Source organism: Perca flavescens, chromosome 11 (assembly GCF_004354835.1).
Source record: "Perca flavescens isolate YP-PL-M2 chromosome 11, PFLA_1.0, whole genome shotgun sequence".
Lineage (NCBI taxonomy): Eukaryota > Metazoa > Chordata > Actinopteri > Perciformes > Percidae > Perca > Perca flavescens.
The window spans coordinates 575,957-589,946 of record NC_041341.1 but is presented as its reverse complement, the minus strand read 5'-3'; the positions used below and the strand labels follow the sequence as shown (position 1 = coordinate 589,946).

The 13,990-nt window shown below is 44.8% G+C and overlaps 1 protein-coding gene across 1 annotated transcript in view; it reads right to left on the bottom strand.

Moving 5' to 3' along the window:
* LOC114564194 (titin-like) overlaps positions 1–13,990 on the bottom strand; it is a 380,077-nt gene that overhangs the window by 66,900 nt on the left and 299,187 nt on the right. Inside the window, 15 exon segments of the mRNA XM_028591428.1 lie at positions 12–314; positions 1,044–1,631; positions 2,025–2,321; positions 2,627–2,824; positions 3,365–3,469; positions 4,846–5,433; positions 6,475–6,762; positions 7,878–8,168; positions 8,425–8,709; positions 9,237–9,542; positions 10,270–10,572; positions 11,061–11,363; positions 11,912–12,199; positions 12,595–12,894; positions 13,443–13,745. Coding sequence (XP_028447229.1) covers positions 12–314; positions 1,044–1,631; positions 2,025–2,321; positions 2,627–2,824; positions 3,365–3,469; positions 4,846–5,433; positions 6,475–6,762; positions 7,878–8,168; positions 8,425–8,709; positions 9,237–9,542; positions 10,270–10,572; positions 11,061–11,363; positions 11,912–12,199; positions 12,595–12,894; positions 13,443–13,745 — 4,746 coding nt within the window.

Below are 13,990 nucleotides of genomic sequence, written 5' to 3'. Positions count from 1 at the left end.
GTTTTACTTACAGACAATGTCCTTGGTAATCACAGGTTGTGATGGCTCACTTGGCTGCCCAAATCCTGCCTTGTTCTCAGCAGTGACTCTAAACTCATACTCTGTTCCCTCATTTAAGCCCTGCACTTTAAAGCGCAGGTCAGGGACCGTCCTCTTACAGGCCCTCACCCATCTCATTCCTCTCCTTTCTTTCCTCTCTACACAATATCCTCTAATGTCACTTCCTCCGTCCTGTACTGGTCTCTTCCATGAAATGGTGACAGCGTTCCTACTGATGTTGTCAACCTCTGGAGTTGAGGGTGGACCTGGTGGGCCTGGGGAAACAAAGTGTGCAGGAACATTTTGGTCAGATTTGCCTTGAAGTATTAAATCCTCCTTAACACTAGCAACACCAGGCATTTTAAGAGAACTATAACCACCAAGTCTGACGACCAAATGCGTGTATCCTTTTGTTATCGCTGATGGGCCAATAACACATCAGCCCTTTCCATCTCTACAGCACTGCGTTAATCTCTATAGCAGCAAGGACACTATCAGAGCCAGATAGCTCATTAAACAGCTTTAATGCACACAAAATGGGTGTACCATTAGCAGTGTGAAATATAATGTGCTGTTTTAGAAGAAATATTTTCACTGCGCTGTATGGCCATCGTGCAATTGCTTCAATTCGGAGAGAACCAACTTTAATTGGCGCTGCTCCTGGTGGCTGAAGGGGGGTGTTTTTTGTGAAAAACAACACCAATGTTTCTCAATGTTATTCTATCATTATGCCAATATAGGAATGTACAGAATAGATATTTAGAAAAAGTCAGGGCAGGAGGGACACATACCAATAACCAGGATGGATTAATTCCATTTTTTAAATTACAGTATTAATAGTGTGGGCTACGGCGCTTATAGCGTTAAAGGATTTTTATAATCCTATGATTATCTGGAAATTTCTATTTCAATTATTTCAATTTAATTATGTTTTTTTTTAAATACAATACAATTATGTTTTTTAATCATACAACTATAATCATATATAAAAAACTTAAACTTACGGTAACTGTCAACCATTTTTACTGGACCAGACTGGCTTGAGTCTCCAGTGCCACACTGGTTCACAGCACACACTCTGAAGATGTACTCGTTGCCCTTGATCAGTTTGGCGGCTACATATCTGCAGTCCATGACGTTTTCAGCTAGCTTGGTCCACTGCAGGCGGCCGGTCTCTCTCTTCTCAAGGACGTAAGACTTGATAGAGAACCCACCATCCTCCTCTGGTGGAAGCCAGGTCAGAGTACACTTCTCAGCTGTAATGACACTGGCTTCGATGGGGCCTGGAGGTCCAGGCACATCGAGGACCTTCACCTTTACACGTTCTTCTTTAATGCCAAAGGGGTTGCTGGCGGTGATGACGTACTCTCCTGTGTTCTTCCGGCTTGCGTACTTGATAGCCAGAGTGGAGGAGATGGGAGTGCTGGTGATGGTAACGACGTCAGAGCTCTTTAACTCTCGACCTCCCTTTGACCAGACAGCAGTGGGTGGAGGTTTGCCAACAATCTTGGAGGCTGAGATCACGATGGTGTCACCGGCCTTGACTGATAAACCGTCCTTCATGTCTGGGTGAATAGTGATAGTCGGGGGTTCTGCAGAGAAGACAGAAGAAAGTTGCCTTATAATTGTCTACAGACCTCATAAATTTAAATTCAAGACGATATGACTTTGAAGACCTGATGTTTATAAAACTTAAATAAAAAAATTTAAAGGATGTTTCACCCACAAGACACAAAAACATAATTTTGCATTGTTAGGTTTTGGACTATTTTGCTTCCATGAATGTCTTCTTTCAGACTTTTGTCTGTAGATTAAGTTTCTGACTTGTTTATAATGTTTATGACACGTTCATGACAGTGTAATGTCACTCTTATGTAGATATCTTCAAGTAAAGTGTAATAGTGTCACATTTCTGTTCTGGAAATGTATACAAATTAGCACATATAACCGCTGAACCACCCAAATAAGTTCACTGCTCAGCTTACCGTACTCATCCTTGCAGGTCAGAAGCTCAGTCTGCTCTGAAGGAACACTGATTGCCCCGGCAGAATTCTTTGCCCTGATCCTGAACTGATACTGAGATCCCTCCGTCAGGTCAGTGACGGTGAAGGCACAGCCCTGGATGTTGACATGATTGGCCTTCATCCAGGCCTTGCCGTCAACCTCCAGCTTCTCCACCATGTAGCCAGTCAGCTTGTGGCCGCCGTCATATTTGGGAGGGGTCCAGATCAGAGTGACCGAGGTCCTGGTGATGTTAATCACTTCAGGCTTACCGGGAGGATCTAACAGGACGCAAAGTAGATGCATCAAAACATACAAAAAACACGAGACATGCTTTTAAAAATAGCGGAATACTCCGGCACCGTTTTGAAAGTGCTGCATCATAAGTGATTATTATGGATCTTTTTCTTTTTCTAAAGTATTGTTTCAGGCACTTTTTAGGCACATGCACCGTTTTAAAAGTAGCGTTTAAGCACCTGTATCAGAAAAAACTGACACCAAAGCCTGATATTTAATATTAAAACTGGAGACTTGTTGAATCATTCTTTGGTAAAAAAAAAAAAAAAAAAAGAAGCAGTGAACTCACCAATAGGATCGAGGGCAACCAGAGCCTCGGTGACCTTACTTGCCCTTCCCAGGCCAGCTGCGTTCATGGCCATCACCCTGAACTCGTACTCTAGTCCCTCTATCAGGCCAGTGACTCTGCATTCCTTCACTCTCAGAGGAGTCTTACTGGCCCGCTTCCACATCAGACTGTTCCTCTCCTTAAACTCCACATGATATCCTGCGGAGAACACAAAATCACTTGGTCATGATGATTGCCGTTTGCTCAGACTTAAAGGAACACGCCGACTTATTGGGACTTTGTCTTATTCCCAGTATCCCCCAGAGTTAGATAAGTCCATACATACCCTTCTCATCTCTGACGCACCCACCGCTAGCCTAGCTTAGCACAGATCCTGGAGGTAACCGGCTCCATCTAGCCTACTGCTCCCAATAAGTGACAAAATAACGCCAACATTTTCCTATTTAGACGTTGTGATTTGTAGAGTTACAGCGTGAACAAATAACTAGGTCACAGCCATCTTCTAACCGTATACATACTGGGAACTATATTCTCAGAAGGAAAAGCACTGCTACTTCTGCTACTTGGGCGGAGTGACTTGCTTGCAGCACCTGAGAAGCCCCGTGGTGAGGAGCAGAGAGTTCGCCTGGAGTTCTGCAAGTTCTTATCTAACTCTGGGGGATACGGTGAATAAGACAAAGTCCCAATAAGTCGGCGTGGTCCTTTAACAACAAGCTGATGTCCATCCCAGTCTGTTACCAGTGATTGTGGAGCCACCGTTGTCCTTTGGATCAGCCCAAGTCAAGACGGCCGACTCGTGGCGCATGCTCACGATTTCCGGAGGAGCGGGCGCCTCGGGCACATCTGGAGGAAATAGAGAAGGAGATAAGGGTTAGGAAAGGAGGTAAGACATAGCACATAAAGCACAGAGAGTTGTAAAATTGCCTGATCACGCTTTACTCTGTCATCGTGATGTCTTTCACGTCTAACAGTATTCATTTCTATAATTTGCATTCAAACTTTGTCCCTTCATTAAACTGTGTAAAATGTCTATTTTAATCTGTTTCTATAAAAATCTCTCTCTCTGTATATTGCAGGTTGGGTCAGTATTTAAGAAAGACTTATAAAGATTTATTTAACTGAATAAAGCTACATTTTTTTCCATGTAGATCCATTGTGTTTTTGAATTGACAATGTATATCATCTTCACAAGGGAACAGTTCAGTACTTTTCTTTTATAAAAAACCCAACAAACTGATTTTTATGGCTTGATTTTGGAAACATTTAAGACTCAGAAGTTTACTCTGAAACTAGAGATACTAAGTCTTGGTTAGAGATACTAACTAGTAACAGACAGACTGCATAAGACATGGGATTGCCTCAGGCCAAAATGTTATTAATCTACAGCTGCAAAGATGAATCGATAAGTCGTCAACTATTACATTAATGGGCAGCTATTTTAATAATAGATTCCTTTTTTTTGAGTCATTTCTTATGAAAAACAGGTAAACTTGTGTGATGTCAGATGGTTAAATGTGAATAGGTTCTAGTTTCTTCTCTCCTCTGGGACAGCAAACTGAAGATCTTTGAGTTGTGGACAAAACAAGACATTTGAGGACATCATCTTGGGACTTTGGGAAACACTGATCCATTTTTTAGAGTCTTATTAAAAGCAGATTATGTTGATACACAAACAAAATACATGAGGAAAATCTTTGCTCTGCTGGAAAAACAGCCGGCAGTAATGTTTAGGATTGGTGGTTACCTCTCTCTCGCTCCCTGTCTCTCTCTCTCTGTCTCTCTCTCTCTCTCTGTCTCGCTCTCTCTCTCTTGGTCTCTCTCTCTCTCTTGGTCTGTCCCTCTATCGCTCTTCCCTCTCTCTTCCTCTCTCTTCTCTCTCTCTCTCAGTCTCCCTCTCTCTTTTCTCTTTCCTTTCTCTCCCTCTCTCTCCCTCTCTCCCTCTCTCCCTCTCTCTCCCTCTCTCTTCCATCTCTCTCTGTCTCTCTCTGTCTCCCTCTGTTTCTTTCTCTCTCTCACTCTCTCTCTCTCTCAGTCTCCCTCTCTCTCTTCTCTCTCTCATTTCTCTCCCTCTCTCTCCCTCTCTCTTCCATCTCTCTGTCTCTCTCTGTCTCTTTCTCTCTCTCACTCTCTCTCTCTGTCTCTCTCAGGACGATCAGGAGATAAATTATATATATTAAAAGCAACCACTCATGTAGCATGAGTTAGTTCGTGGTACTCACTGAATGGATGCTGGGCGATGACGGGGTCCGACCTCAGGTACTCTCCGATGCCGTACTTGTTTTCAGCGAACACTCGGAAGATGTACTCGACTCCATCGTGCAGCCGGATCACCCTCATGCTGGTCTTCTGGATGGCCGACGCCACCGTGGCCCACTTGCTGTCCGTGGTCCGCCTCTTCTCCACGATGTAGTTGGACACCTCGGCGCCGCCGTCGTCTTTGGGCGGCCCCCACTCCAGCGTGATGCCATCGGCGGTGATCTCGTCGAACTTAATGGGCCCGGTGCAGATGCCAGGCTTGCCGACCACCACCAGCTTGAACTTGCAGTCCTTGGCGCCGCCGCTGTTCCTGACATTGATGGTGTAGGTGGTGGCGTCCGTTCTCTGGCAGTCTCGGATCAGGAGGGTGGTGACGCCGTGGGACGCCTCCACGCACATTCGGCCCGTGTCGCCGATGCCTGTGTCGCCCTTCTTCCAGGTGGCGGTCGGGAGGGGCACGCCGGTGATGGGGATGTTGATGCGCGTGGTGCTGCCCTCCTTCACCGTGCAGCAGCCGTCGTGCAGAGCGCTCAGGTTGCAGTCGGGCGCCACTGAAATCCAAAAGGAGTTTGCTTAACGAACAGAATCTAGAAACAATCTTTTTACACACCGTGTAAGAGAAAATTATTTTATTTCAAAACAAAAAAAGAATTAATTAAATAAACTAAAGTAAGCTGCTGTTTTTAACATCTTGTAAATAAAGTCATGTTTTCAGTTAGCCTATCTCTTAGATGAAATTGTTACATTTAAATTACTGTTAATAAAATGGAGTGTTGTAATGTAACAAAGTACAAATTCTTTGTTACTATACTTAAGTATAATTTTCACGTATCTAAACTTTTACTTTTACTCCACTACTTTTGCCCTAAGCATCTTATTTACTTGTTACTACAAAATAAAATCACAAGAAATTTGGGTAATTACCAGATCGGATATAACCAGAAGTTGTCTTGGTCATAACAAGTTGCCATTACATTTCGTTGGAGTGTCCTTATTAAGACAACTTGACATTAAACAGGATGACATTATGTCAAGTTGTCATGACAGAGACATCCCAAACTAATTTAATTTCAGCTTGTCATGACTAAGACAACTTCGGGTAATATCACTTTGATTAATATCAAGTTGTCATAATCAAGACAAGCCAAAAATGTAAACTTGTCATGACCAAGACCGAATGACTCTTAATGACAGAAGTCTTAAACATTTATGACACGATTATGTCGATACCTTCAAGTAAAGTGTTACCGAAATTTGTTACACTGGAAAAGCAGGTTTGGCGAATCATTGCTCCTAGATTGCAAGTTAATGTTCCATTCCAGTTGGTGACATGTTTGCCAAAAAAAAAAAAAAAAAAAAACATAGGCCAAAACTAAAGAAGAAGAGAATGAATCATAATAACTGATAGTGTCATGGAAGCACCTGGTGCAGGCTTTTGATACTCAAGTACAGTAAATATCAGATACTTTAAGACTTTCACTCAAGTAATATTCAAAAAGGAGACTTTAAGTTCTACCAAAGTCCTTTTCTGGTAAGACACTTGTACTTTTACTCAAGTATTGCTTTCAAGTACTTTATACAAGACTGCTTACCGAACTGGTCCTTGGCGATGACGGCGAGCTCAGTGGGCGGTCCCTCTCCAGACTCGTTGAGCGCTTTGACTCTGAACCCGTACTCCGTGCCCGCCGTCAGCTCGTCCAGGGTGTGCGTGTTGTTCTTGCCCTTCATTATCTGCTTCCACTTGCCCTCTCCTTCGCTCTGCTCCAGGATGTAGGCGCTGATGTGGCTCCCGCCGTCGCTCAGCGGCTTCTTCCAGCCTAGGACGATAGAGTCCTTGGTGGTCTTCAGGGCTTTGAAGTCCGTCACTGGACCTGGTTGCTCTGAAGGAAGAGGACAGATGAGTTAAGACCCAACGTTTGGATTATGTTGAATTTCTTCAATGTAGTCATGTCGATTCAGTTTTTATGCACCACGTATCTGAAACACACTCCCTGAAAACTGCAGGTCAACTCTCAGATCTTTTAAATGTTTTATTGAGCATTAAATATGCAGTAGGTAAGACTTATAAAACTACCTTTCTGTCATATTTGATGAAACTGACCCTATGTTTCAGTAGAACTACATGAAGCCATAAATCCAGCTCCTCTGGCACCACCTACAGTCTGTAGTGGGATTTGCAAAAATCCACCGCTCCCAGATGCACCAATTAGGGCCAGGGGGGGTGTCTAACTGTTCTGATGCACCAATCATGGCCATGGGGGGGGTGTCTAACTGTTCTGATGCACCAATCAGGGCCCAGGGGTTGTGTCTAACTGTTCTGATGCACCAATCAGGGCCAGGGGGGGTGTCTAACTGTTCTGATGCACCAACCAGGGCCAGGGGGGGTGTCTAACTGTTCTGATGTACCAATCATGGCCATGGGGGGTGTCTAACTGCGTGTCAATGACTGCTCATGCACACGCCTTCATTCTCCCTTGTGGGGGGAGGGGCTTAGGAGACAGTTTTGGGCTTTAGCAGAAAGGGGGGAAGGGACTGAGAAGCTGTCGATTTTCAAATTTTTTGGCTAAGTCCTGGATCTTCACGATCCTACCCTCAGCACCTTTAACATTAGAAGTTACAAGTTTACAGAGAAATACATACAAAAAGCCAAGGTACAATGCTCACATTTGAACATTTTTATCCCCTATGAACTTTTAAATCAAGGCTGAAGAGTTTTGTTTGATGCTGCTGAACTGTGACTTTTATTCCTATATTTCATACCTGTCTTATTCTATTTTAGCTTATTTTATATTCACTTTAACAAAAGTTTGTTTATAACTATATATGCCTTGTTGCTTGTTGTGTGCTGTATAAATTAAGCTGCCTCCAACAACTCTCCTGTGACTCATTTGTTTCTAAAATAATCCTTATTATAATCTCTATGAAATACTCTTCTGAAGTCTTCTGTACTGTTCCCTGTTGTTTGACAAATCAATAACAAGTGACTTGTGGCTACCTGAGGCCCGGACGCTGCCGGCCGTCTCGCAGCCCTCTCCGATGCCGTAGGCGTTTTCAGCCAGCACTCGGAAGCAGTAGGCCTGTCCCGCCTCCAGGTTGGGGATTCGGAAAGAGATCTTGTGACAGTTTGCCTCCACGCAGGTCCAGGCCTTCCTCTCGGCCAGTCGCTTCTCTACGATGTAGCTCTTGACAGGGCTGCCACCGTCGATCTGCGGGGCGTCCCAGGTGATGGTGGCGTGGCTTAGGGAGGTCTCCTTCACAATCAGGTTCATGGGTGGCCCGGGAGAATCTGAGGGGGGACAAGAGTCAATGTTTCTGGCTCAGAACGTTTGTAAAGTGAAGCACAGATTTGGTGAAAAGACATCCGGAAAACAAGATTTAAATGTGACTAAATCTAGGTAAAAAGGGAACGTTTCTAGACAATCTGTTCAGCCATAATTTCAATAAATGTATTTCAGTGTGTTGCAGATTCATTGCGTAGACTGTAAAAGAACATGACAGACTTTTTGGTGTACGTGCAACATATATGGCAGATTTGGTCTTACCGAGCACTTTGACCACGATGGTGTAGGTCTTGGAGCCGCTGCTGTTCTCCAGCAACAGGGCGTATTTGCCGGCGTCGTATCTGTTAACGTCCTCGATCATCAGCAGGGTGTCCCACTCCGACGTCTTGATCAGCACCTGCCTGTCCTTCAGGTTGGCGTCCACCTTGGACCACGTCACCTTCGGCGCCGGGCGTCCCCTCAGAGGGACGTAGAGCCTCATGGTGACGCCGGCTCGGAGAACCAAAACCTTTCTAAGGTCGGCATCCAGCTCGGCTTCAGGAGCAACTACAGGGCAGACACAAGATGACTTATTAACAAAAAGCCAAACGGAATCTGCAGGATTTTCTTTACAGTAATCAGCAGAATGAAAATTTGTGGAATTTATCGCACTGTTCTCTGCTTTATGTAGATAACATTCTGTGGAAAAATCCTGCCGCCACAGAGTTACGAATGTAACTACGGTTCTATGAATCCTGGATGATCGCCAGAGTTCTTGTTACGAGACACGGAATATATTCAGTGTTAAGCACTGCCTCTCAGTAAGGATGAAATAGAACTGCCATATAACGAATGATCTATGTTTTCATATGTTTTTCTTGTGATAATGTGTCGGGCCATAGCAGGTTTCTAACATGTTAGCTGCATAGCTAGGTTGTCTTATTTATCTTATGTCTGCAAATTTTATTATGATTCATGAAGTATATGTACTAAACATGATTATTTCAGTGATATAAAAAGGAAAGTGCTTAATGCCTTAATGCATAAAGGTTATTTATCAAAATAAAAGTCCAAAAAAGTATAAAAGTACGCACTCAGGATGTCTTTGGGCATGTGGTTTCCAGGGACCTCGCTGGGCTCGCTGAAGCCGATCTTGTTGACCGCGATGACTCGGAACTGGTACTCGGCGTCGTCCATCAGGCCCGTCACCAGGAACTTGGTGGCCTGCAGCTTTTTGGGGATGTTGCACTTGGTCCAGTGCTCGGCGTCTGCCCGCTTGCACTCCACCAGGTAGCCGATGATCTCGCAGCCGCCGTCGTACGCCGGTTTGGTCCAGCTGAGGCTGACGGACGTCCTGGTGGAGTCCACCACCTTGGGGAAGGCAGGGGGACCGGGAGGATCTGGACAAGTGGAGGGACACATTTGGTGTTATTATTTTTCAAAAAAAATGTATTTCATATTTTTGAACTTTAGTCTCAGAAATATATAACTACTTGTTGTGACTAGAAAACCATAAGTATATATATATTGTAAAATGAATGTTCTTTAAGGTCTGCATGAACTTTTGTAATCTTCTGTAAGGTCTGGTAAAACCTGAGCAAAAGTTACACAGTACTTTCCAAGCCGCGTCAAACAGAGCTGCTGTGAAAAACAGGATTTTTGGCCATTGACAAATTGACAATTAGACATTGACCACATTGTCTAATTTCTGATGAATTGTGTATCTGTGGTGAGTGCTAAGATAGGAAGAAGGGATTACTGTACGTATATTATCACTGATTTTCAGATGAATGTCTGCAGAAGTTAAGAACTCAGAACCTTTTGGGCATTTCTGCCTTTTAATGGAAAGGACAGCTGAGCTATAAAAGGGGAGAGACATGCAGGAAACGTCACAGGTCGGACTCAAACCCTGGACCTTCTGCGTCGAGGAATAAACCTCTACATATGTGCGCCCGCTCTACCAACTGAGCCACAACTCAGAACCTTATTGATTTAAATAAAGTTCTTATCACCGCTTCGTCTCAGTCTTGATTCATCATCAGCACCCAAGAAAATCCATCATACAATGAACTGAATAAAAGATAATCCAAAAAGCCTTCTGGTTGTCTGTTTGAAGCGGAGACTTACAGACGGGGTCGACAGCCAGCCCGGCCAAGGAAGCGTCGCTGGGTTTGCCCAGACCGGCCTTGTTCATGGCGATGACTCTGAACTCGTACTCGGAGCCCTCGGTCAGCTGAACGGCCTTGATGGTCCTGTCGATGACGGGCCGCCGGTTGACCTTGGCCCAGGCCAGCTCCGTGGCCTCGCGTTTCTCCACCATGTAGCCCAGGATGGTGGCCTTGCCGTCGTTGGCCGGGGCCTTCCAGCTCACCGTCATGGAGTCCTTGGTGATGTTGGTGATGACGGGCGGCTCGCACGGACCGGGAACATCTGCAGGGTTAAGGTTTGGGTTAAAACAAGGTCAGGATAATCTCCCATCAGTGTCTCATCAACAAGCAAAATGTGCCGTCTAAAAGCGTTCAAAATTAAGCACATAGATTGAGTAAATACAGTGAAATGTGTTAAAGTTAAAGGTGCAGTAGGTAAGCCTTATAAAACTAACTTTCTGTCCTATTTGCTGAAACTGACCCTATGTTCCAGTAGAACTACATGAAGCAGGTCATTTAAAAAGAAATCTATCTCCTTTGGCACCACCTAAAGCCTGGAGTGAGATTTGCAAAAATCCACCTCTCCCTGTTCAGATTTTTATTATGTATTTGTAGAGACATGTCTGAGAAAGTTTCACTAGTGAGTGAGACTGTAACTTCATGTGGCAATGTTTCTTTTTTTACTGTATTTGGTATTTTTCAAATGTGCCTCAGTGCGCGAAAGTGTTGTCAGTATCCTGTGGTGTTTCAGCTTTAGTGGTGTGAACGTACCGTACGGGTTCTTGACCATGACAGGCTCGGTCATACGTGCGTCTCCGACACCATACTGGTTCTCAGCGCTGACTCTGAACTGGTACTCGTGTCCTTCGATGAGTCGCTCCACCGAGCAGTCGGTGCTGTGTCCGCTGATGTTGGCGGTGACCAGCGCCCAGTTGGGCCGGCTCGTCTCGCGCTTCTCGATGATGTAGTTGGTGATCTCAGAGCCGCCGTCGGCGAGTGGGGGCTCCCATCGCAGCTTGATGCGGTCGGCAAACACCTTGGCAGTTTTCACAGAGGCCGGAGGGCCGGGTTTGTCTGCAGGGAGAAGAGTAAGTTAGTAAGGAAAGTAAGTAAGGTGTACATATGTATATAGCACCTTTCAAGAATACAAAATCAGAAAGTGCTTCTTCTTTATTTACACAATAAAAGCAATCTTTATGAAGAAACAATTCGCACAGCTAACAATTATTCTGTGTTGGAAAATATCACGTTGTAAAAAGGAAGATCCCGCGCTCTGCTATTGCTACAGCATTACCATTTATTGAAGATACTAATGGTCCGGTCCTTCTGGACCTTCGTCAAGAGTATTTTCCAAATACTTTTCCAAAAACGTTCCACTACATTTCCAACTCCAAAAGGACAATACTCCTGATGAAGGTCCAGAGGGACAGAAACGATAGTTTCTTCAATAAAACAGTAATGCTTGTAAGATTCAAACAGGTAAAAAAAAAGCATTACAATAATGCAACGAGACAAAATAAACGCTTGAATTAAGAGTGAGAGATTAGCTTCTTAGTGTATCTGTGCACATACTGTAATATTAGCAAAAATACTACAATAAAGGGACATGAAATGTAACTTACCGAGCACTTTGACCTTGATGCTGGCGTACTTGGATCCGTTGCTGTTCTCAGCGATGATGGTGTAGTCTCCGGACTCCTTCCTGGTAACGGCGAAGAGCTCCAGCATGTGGATGTGTTTCTTCTGGGAGACCTTCATCCCCTCGATGAGCACCAGAGGCACTCCGTCTCTCTTCCAGCTCACCTTGGGCAGCGGCTTCCCGAACACCGTCGCGTCCAGGGCCACGTTCTCGCCGGCTTTCACCACGATCAGGTTCTTCATGTTGACACCCAGCTCCACGCGAGGAGGCACTGCACAGCACGGCAGACAACAATCACCATTACGGGTCAATTAGTTTGTGTGTCAGTCATCATTTTCCTTGCTGTGTGGAGGTTACGTCCCTGTTTTTCTATCTGTGGTACCCCCTTGTCTGGTATTTCTATTCCTTTAAATGTTTTAATAAAATAATACATTCTGTGGACACACTTCTTCACAGAGGTAAATGGGAAGCCACTGTGCTTCCCATTCGCCATTTAGTGGTCGAGGAATACAACATCAATGGACATCATGGATTTTATCCTATCTTATCAGACCCAATTCCTTTTCAAATTGGGCCGTGTGGCCCATGAACTAACAAGAATTTGACACCCCTTGCCTTAGGGGTTTTCTTTAATCCCACCCTAAAAGGAAGAAGAAGAATGCCTACCGTTCTCTGCGATGACCGCGATGGGGTCCGACAGCTCGGACGGCAGGCTGACGTTGATGGCGGTCTTGGCGATGACTCTGAACTGGTACTGTTGGCCCTCGTCCAGGCCGCTCACCACGTAGCTCTCCGTCTGGATGTTCATGCAGTTGGCGTTGCAGCGCATCCACTTCTCTCCCGGGACCTTCGTGTACTCCATGTAGTAGCCAATCAGCTTGCTGCCGCCGTCGTGCTTGGGACGGCTCCAGACCAACGAGACGGAGTGCTTGGTCACGTCCATGGCCTCGGGTTTACCCGGTGGGTCTGGACAGAGAGAAAACAAAGGGGTTGGAGACTCAGTTTTGCTGTCTGAACACGAGAACGATGAGAGAACCTGGTTGGTGTCACGGTGCAAGTTCAACTTTCAAATAAAACCTAGATTCTTCAAAGTAGCCACCCTTTGCTTTTTTATTAATAAGGGAAAAAATTCCACTAATTAACCCTGACAAAGCACACCTGTGAAGGTAAAACCATTTCAGGTGACTACCTCATGAAGCTCATTGAGAGAACACCAAGGGTTTGCAGAGTTATCAAAAAAAGCAAAGGGTGGCTACTTTGAAGAATCTAAAATATAAGACATGTTTTCAGTTATTTCACACTTTTTTGTTAAGTACATAATTCCATATGTGTTCATTCATAGCTTTGATGCCTTCAGTGACAATCTACAATGTAAATAGTCATGAAAATAAAAAGGAAACGCATTGAATGAGAAGGTGTGTCCAAACTTTTGGCCTGTACTGTATATGTGCGCTTGCTCTACCCAACCTGGCCACAACTCAACAAATAAATATCAAATTGAAAATGATTCGTACCAATAGCAGTCCTGGCGGTGATGAAGTCGGTCTGCTTGCAGGGTTTGCCCTGTCCCGCCAGGTTGAGTGCCGACACCCTGAAGGTGTACTCCACGCCCTCTATCAGCCCGGTGCAGGTGTACTGGGTGGCTCGGACCACGGACTCGTTGGCCCTCATCCACAGGAGGCTGTTCCTCTCCTTCTTTTCGATGCAATATCCGGTGATGGGGCTGCCGCCGTCGCTGGTGGGAACCTCCCATGACACGATGACAAAGTCCTTGAAGACCTTGTTGATCTGCAGGTTTCTGGGCTCGCTGGGGGGATCTTTTTTTGGGGGGGGAGAATCAAAACAGTTAGCAACACAGCTAGTGATGCACTGATGTGAAAATTGTGGCCAATACCGATAACTGATATTAATATTGCTGTTATGGCCGATACTGATATTTACCGAAGTTGATATCTCTGTATAGAAAACACATTTTTATGATAATCAAATAAAGAACCTTTTTCATTTTCTGAAATGACTAATATTGGGCACCATTACTTGTGTGCAAAATATGAGTGTCATC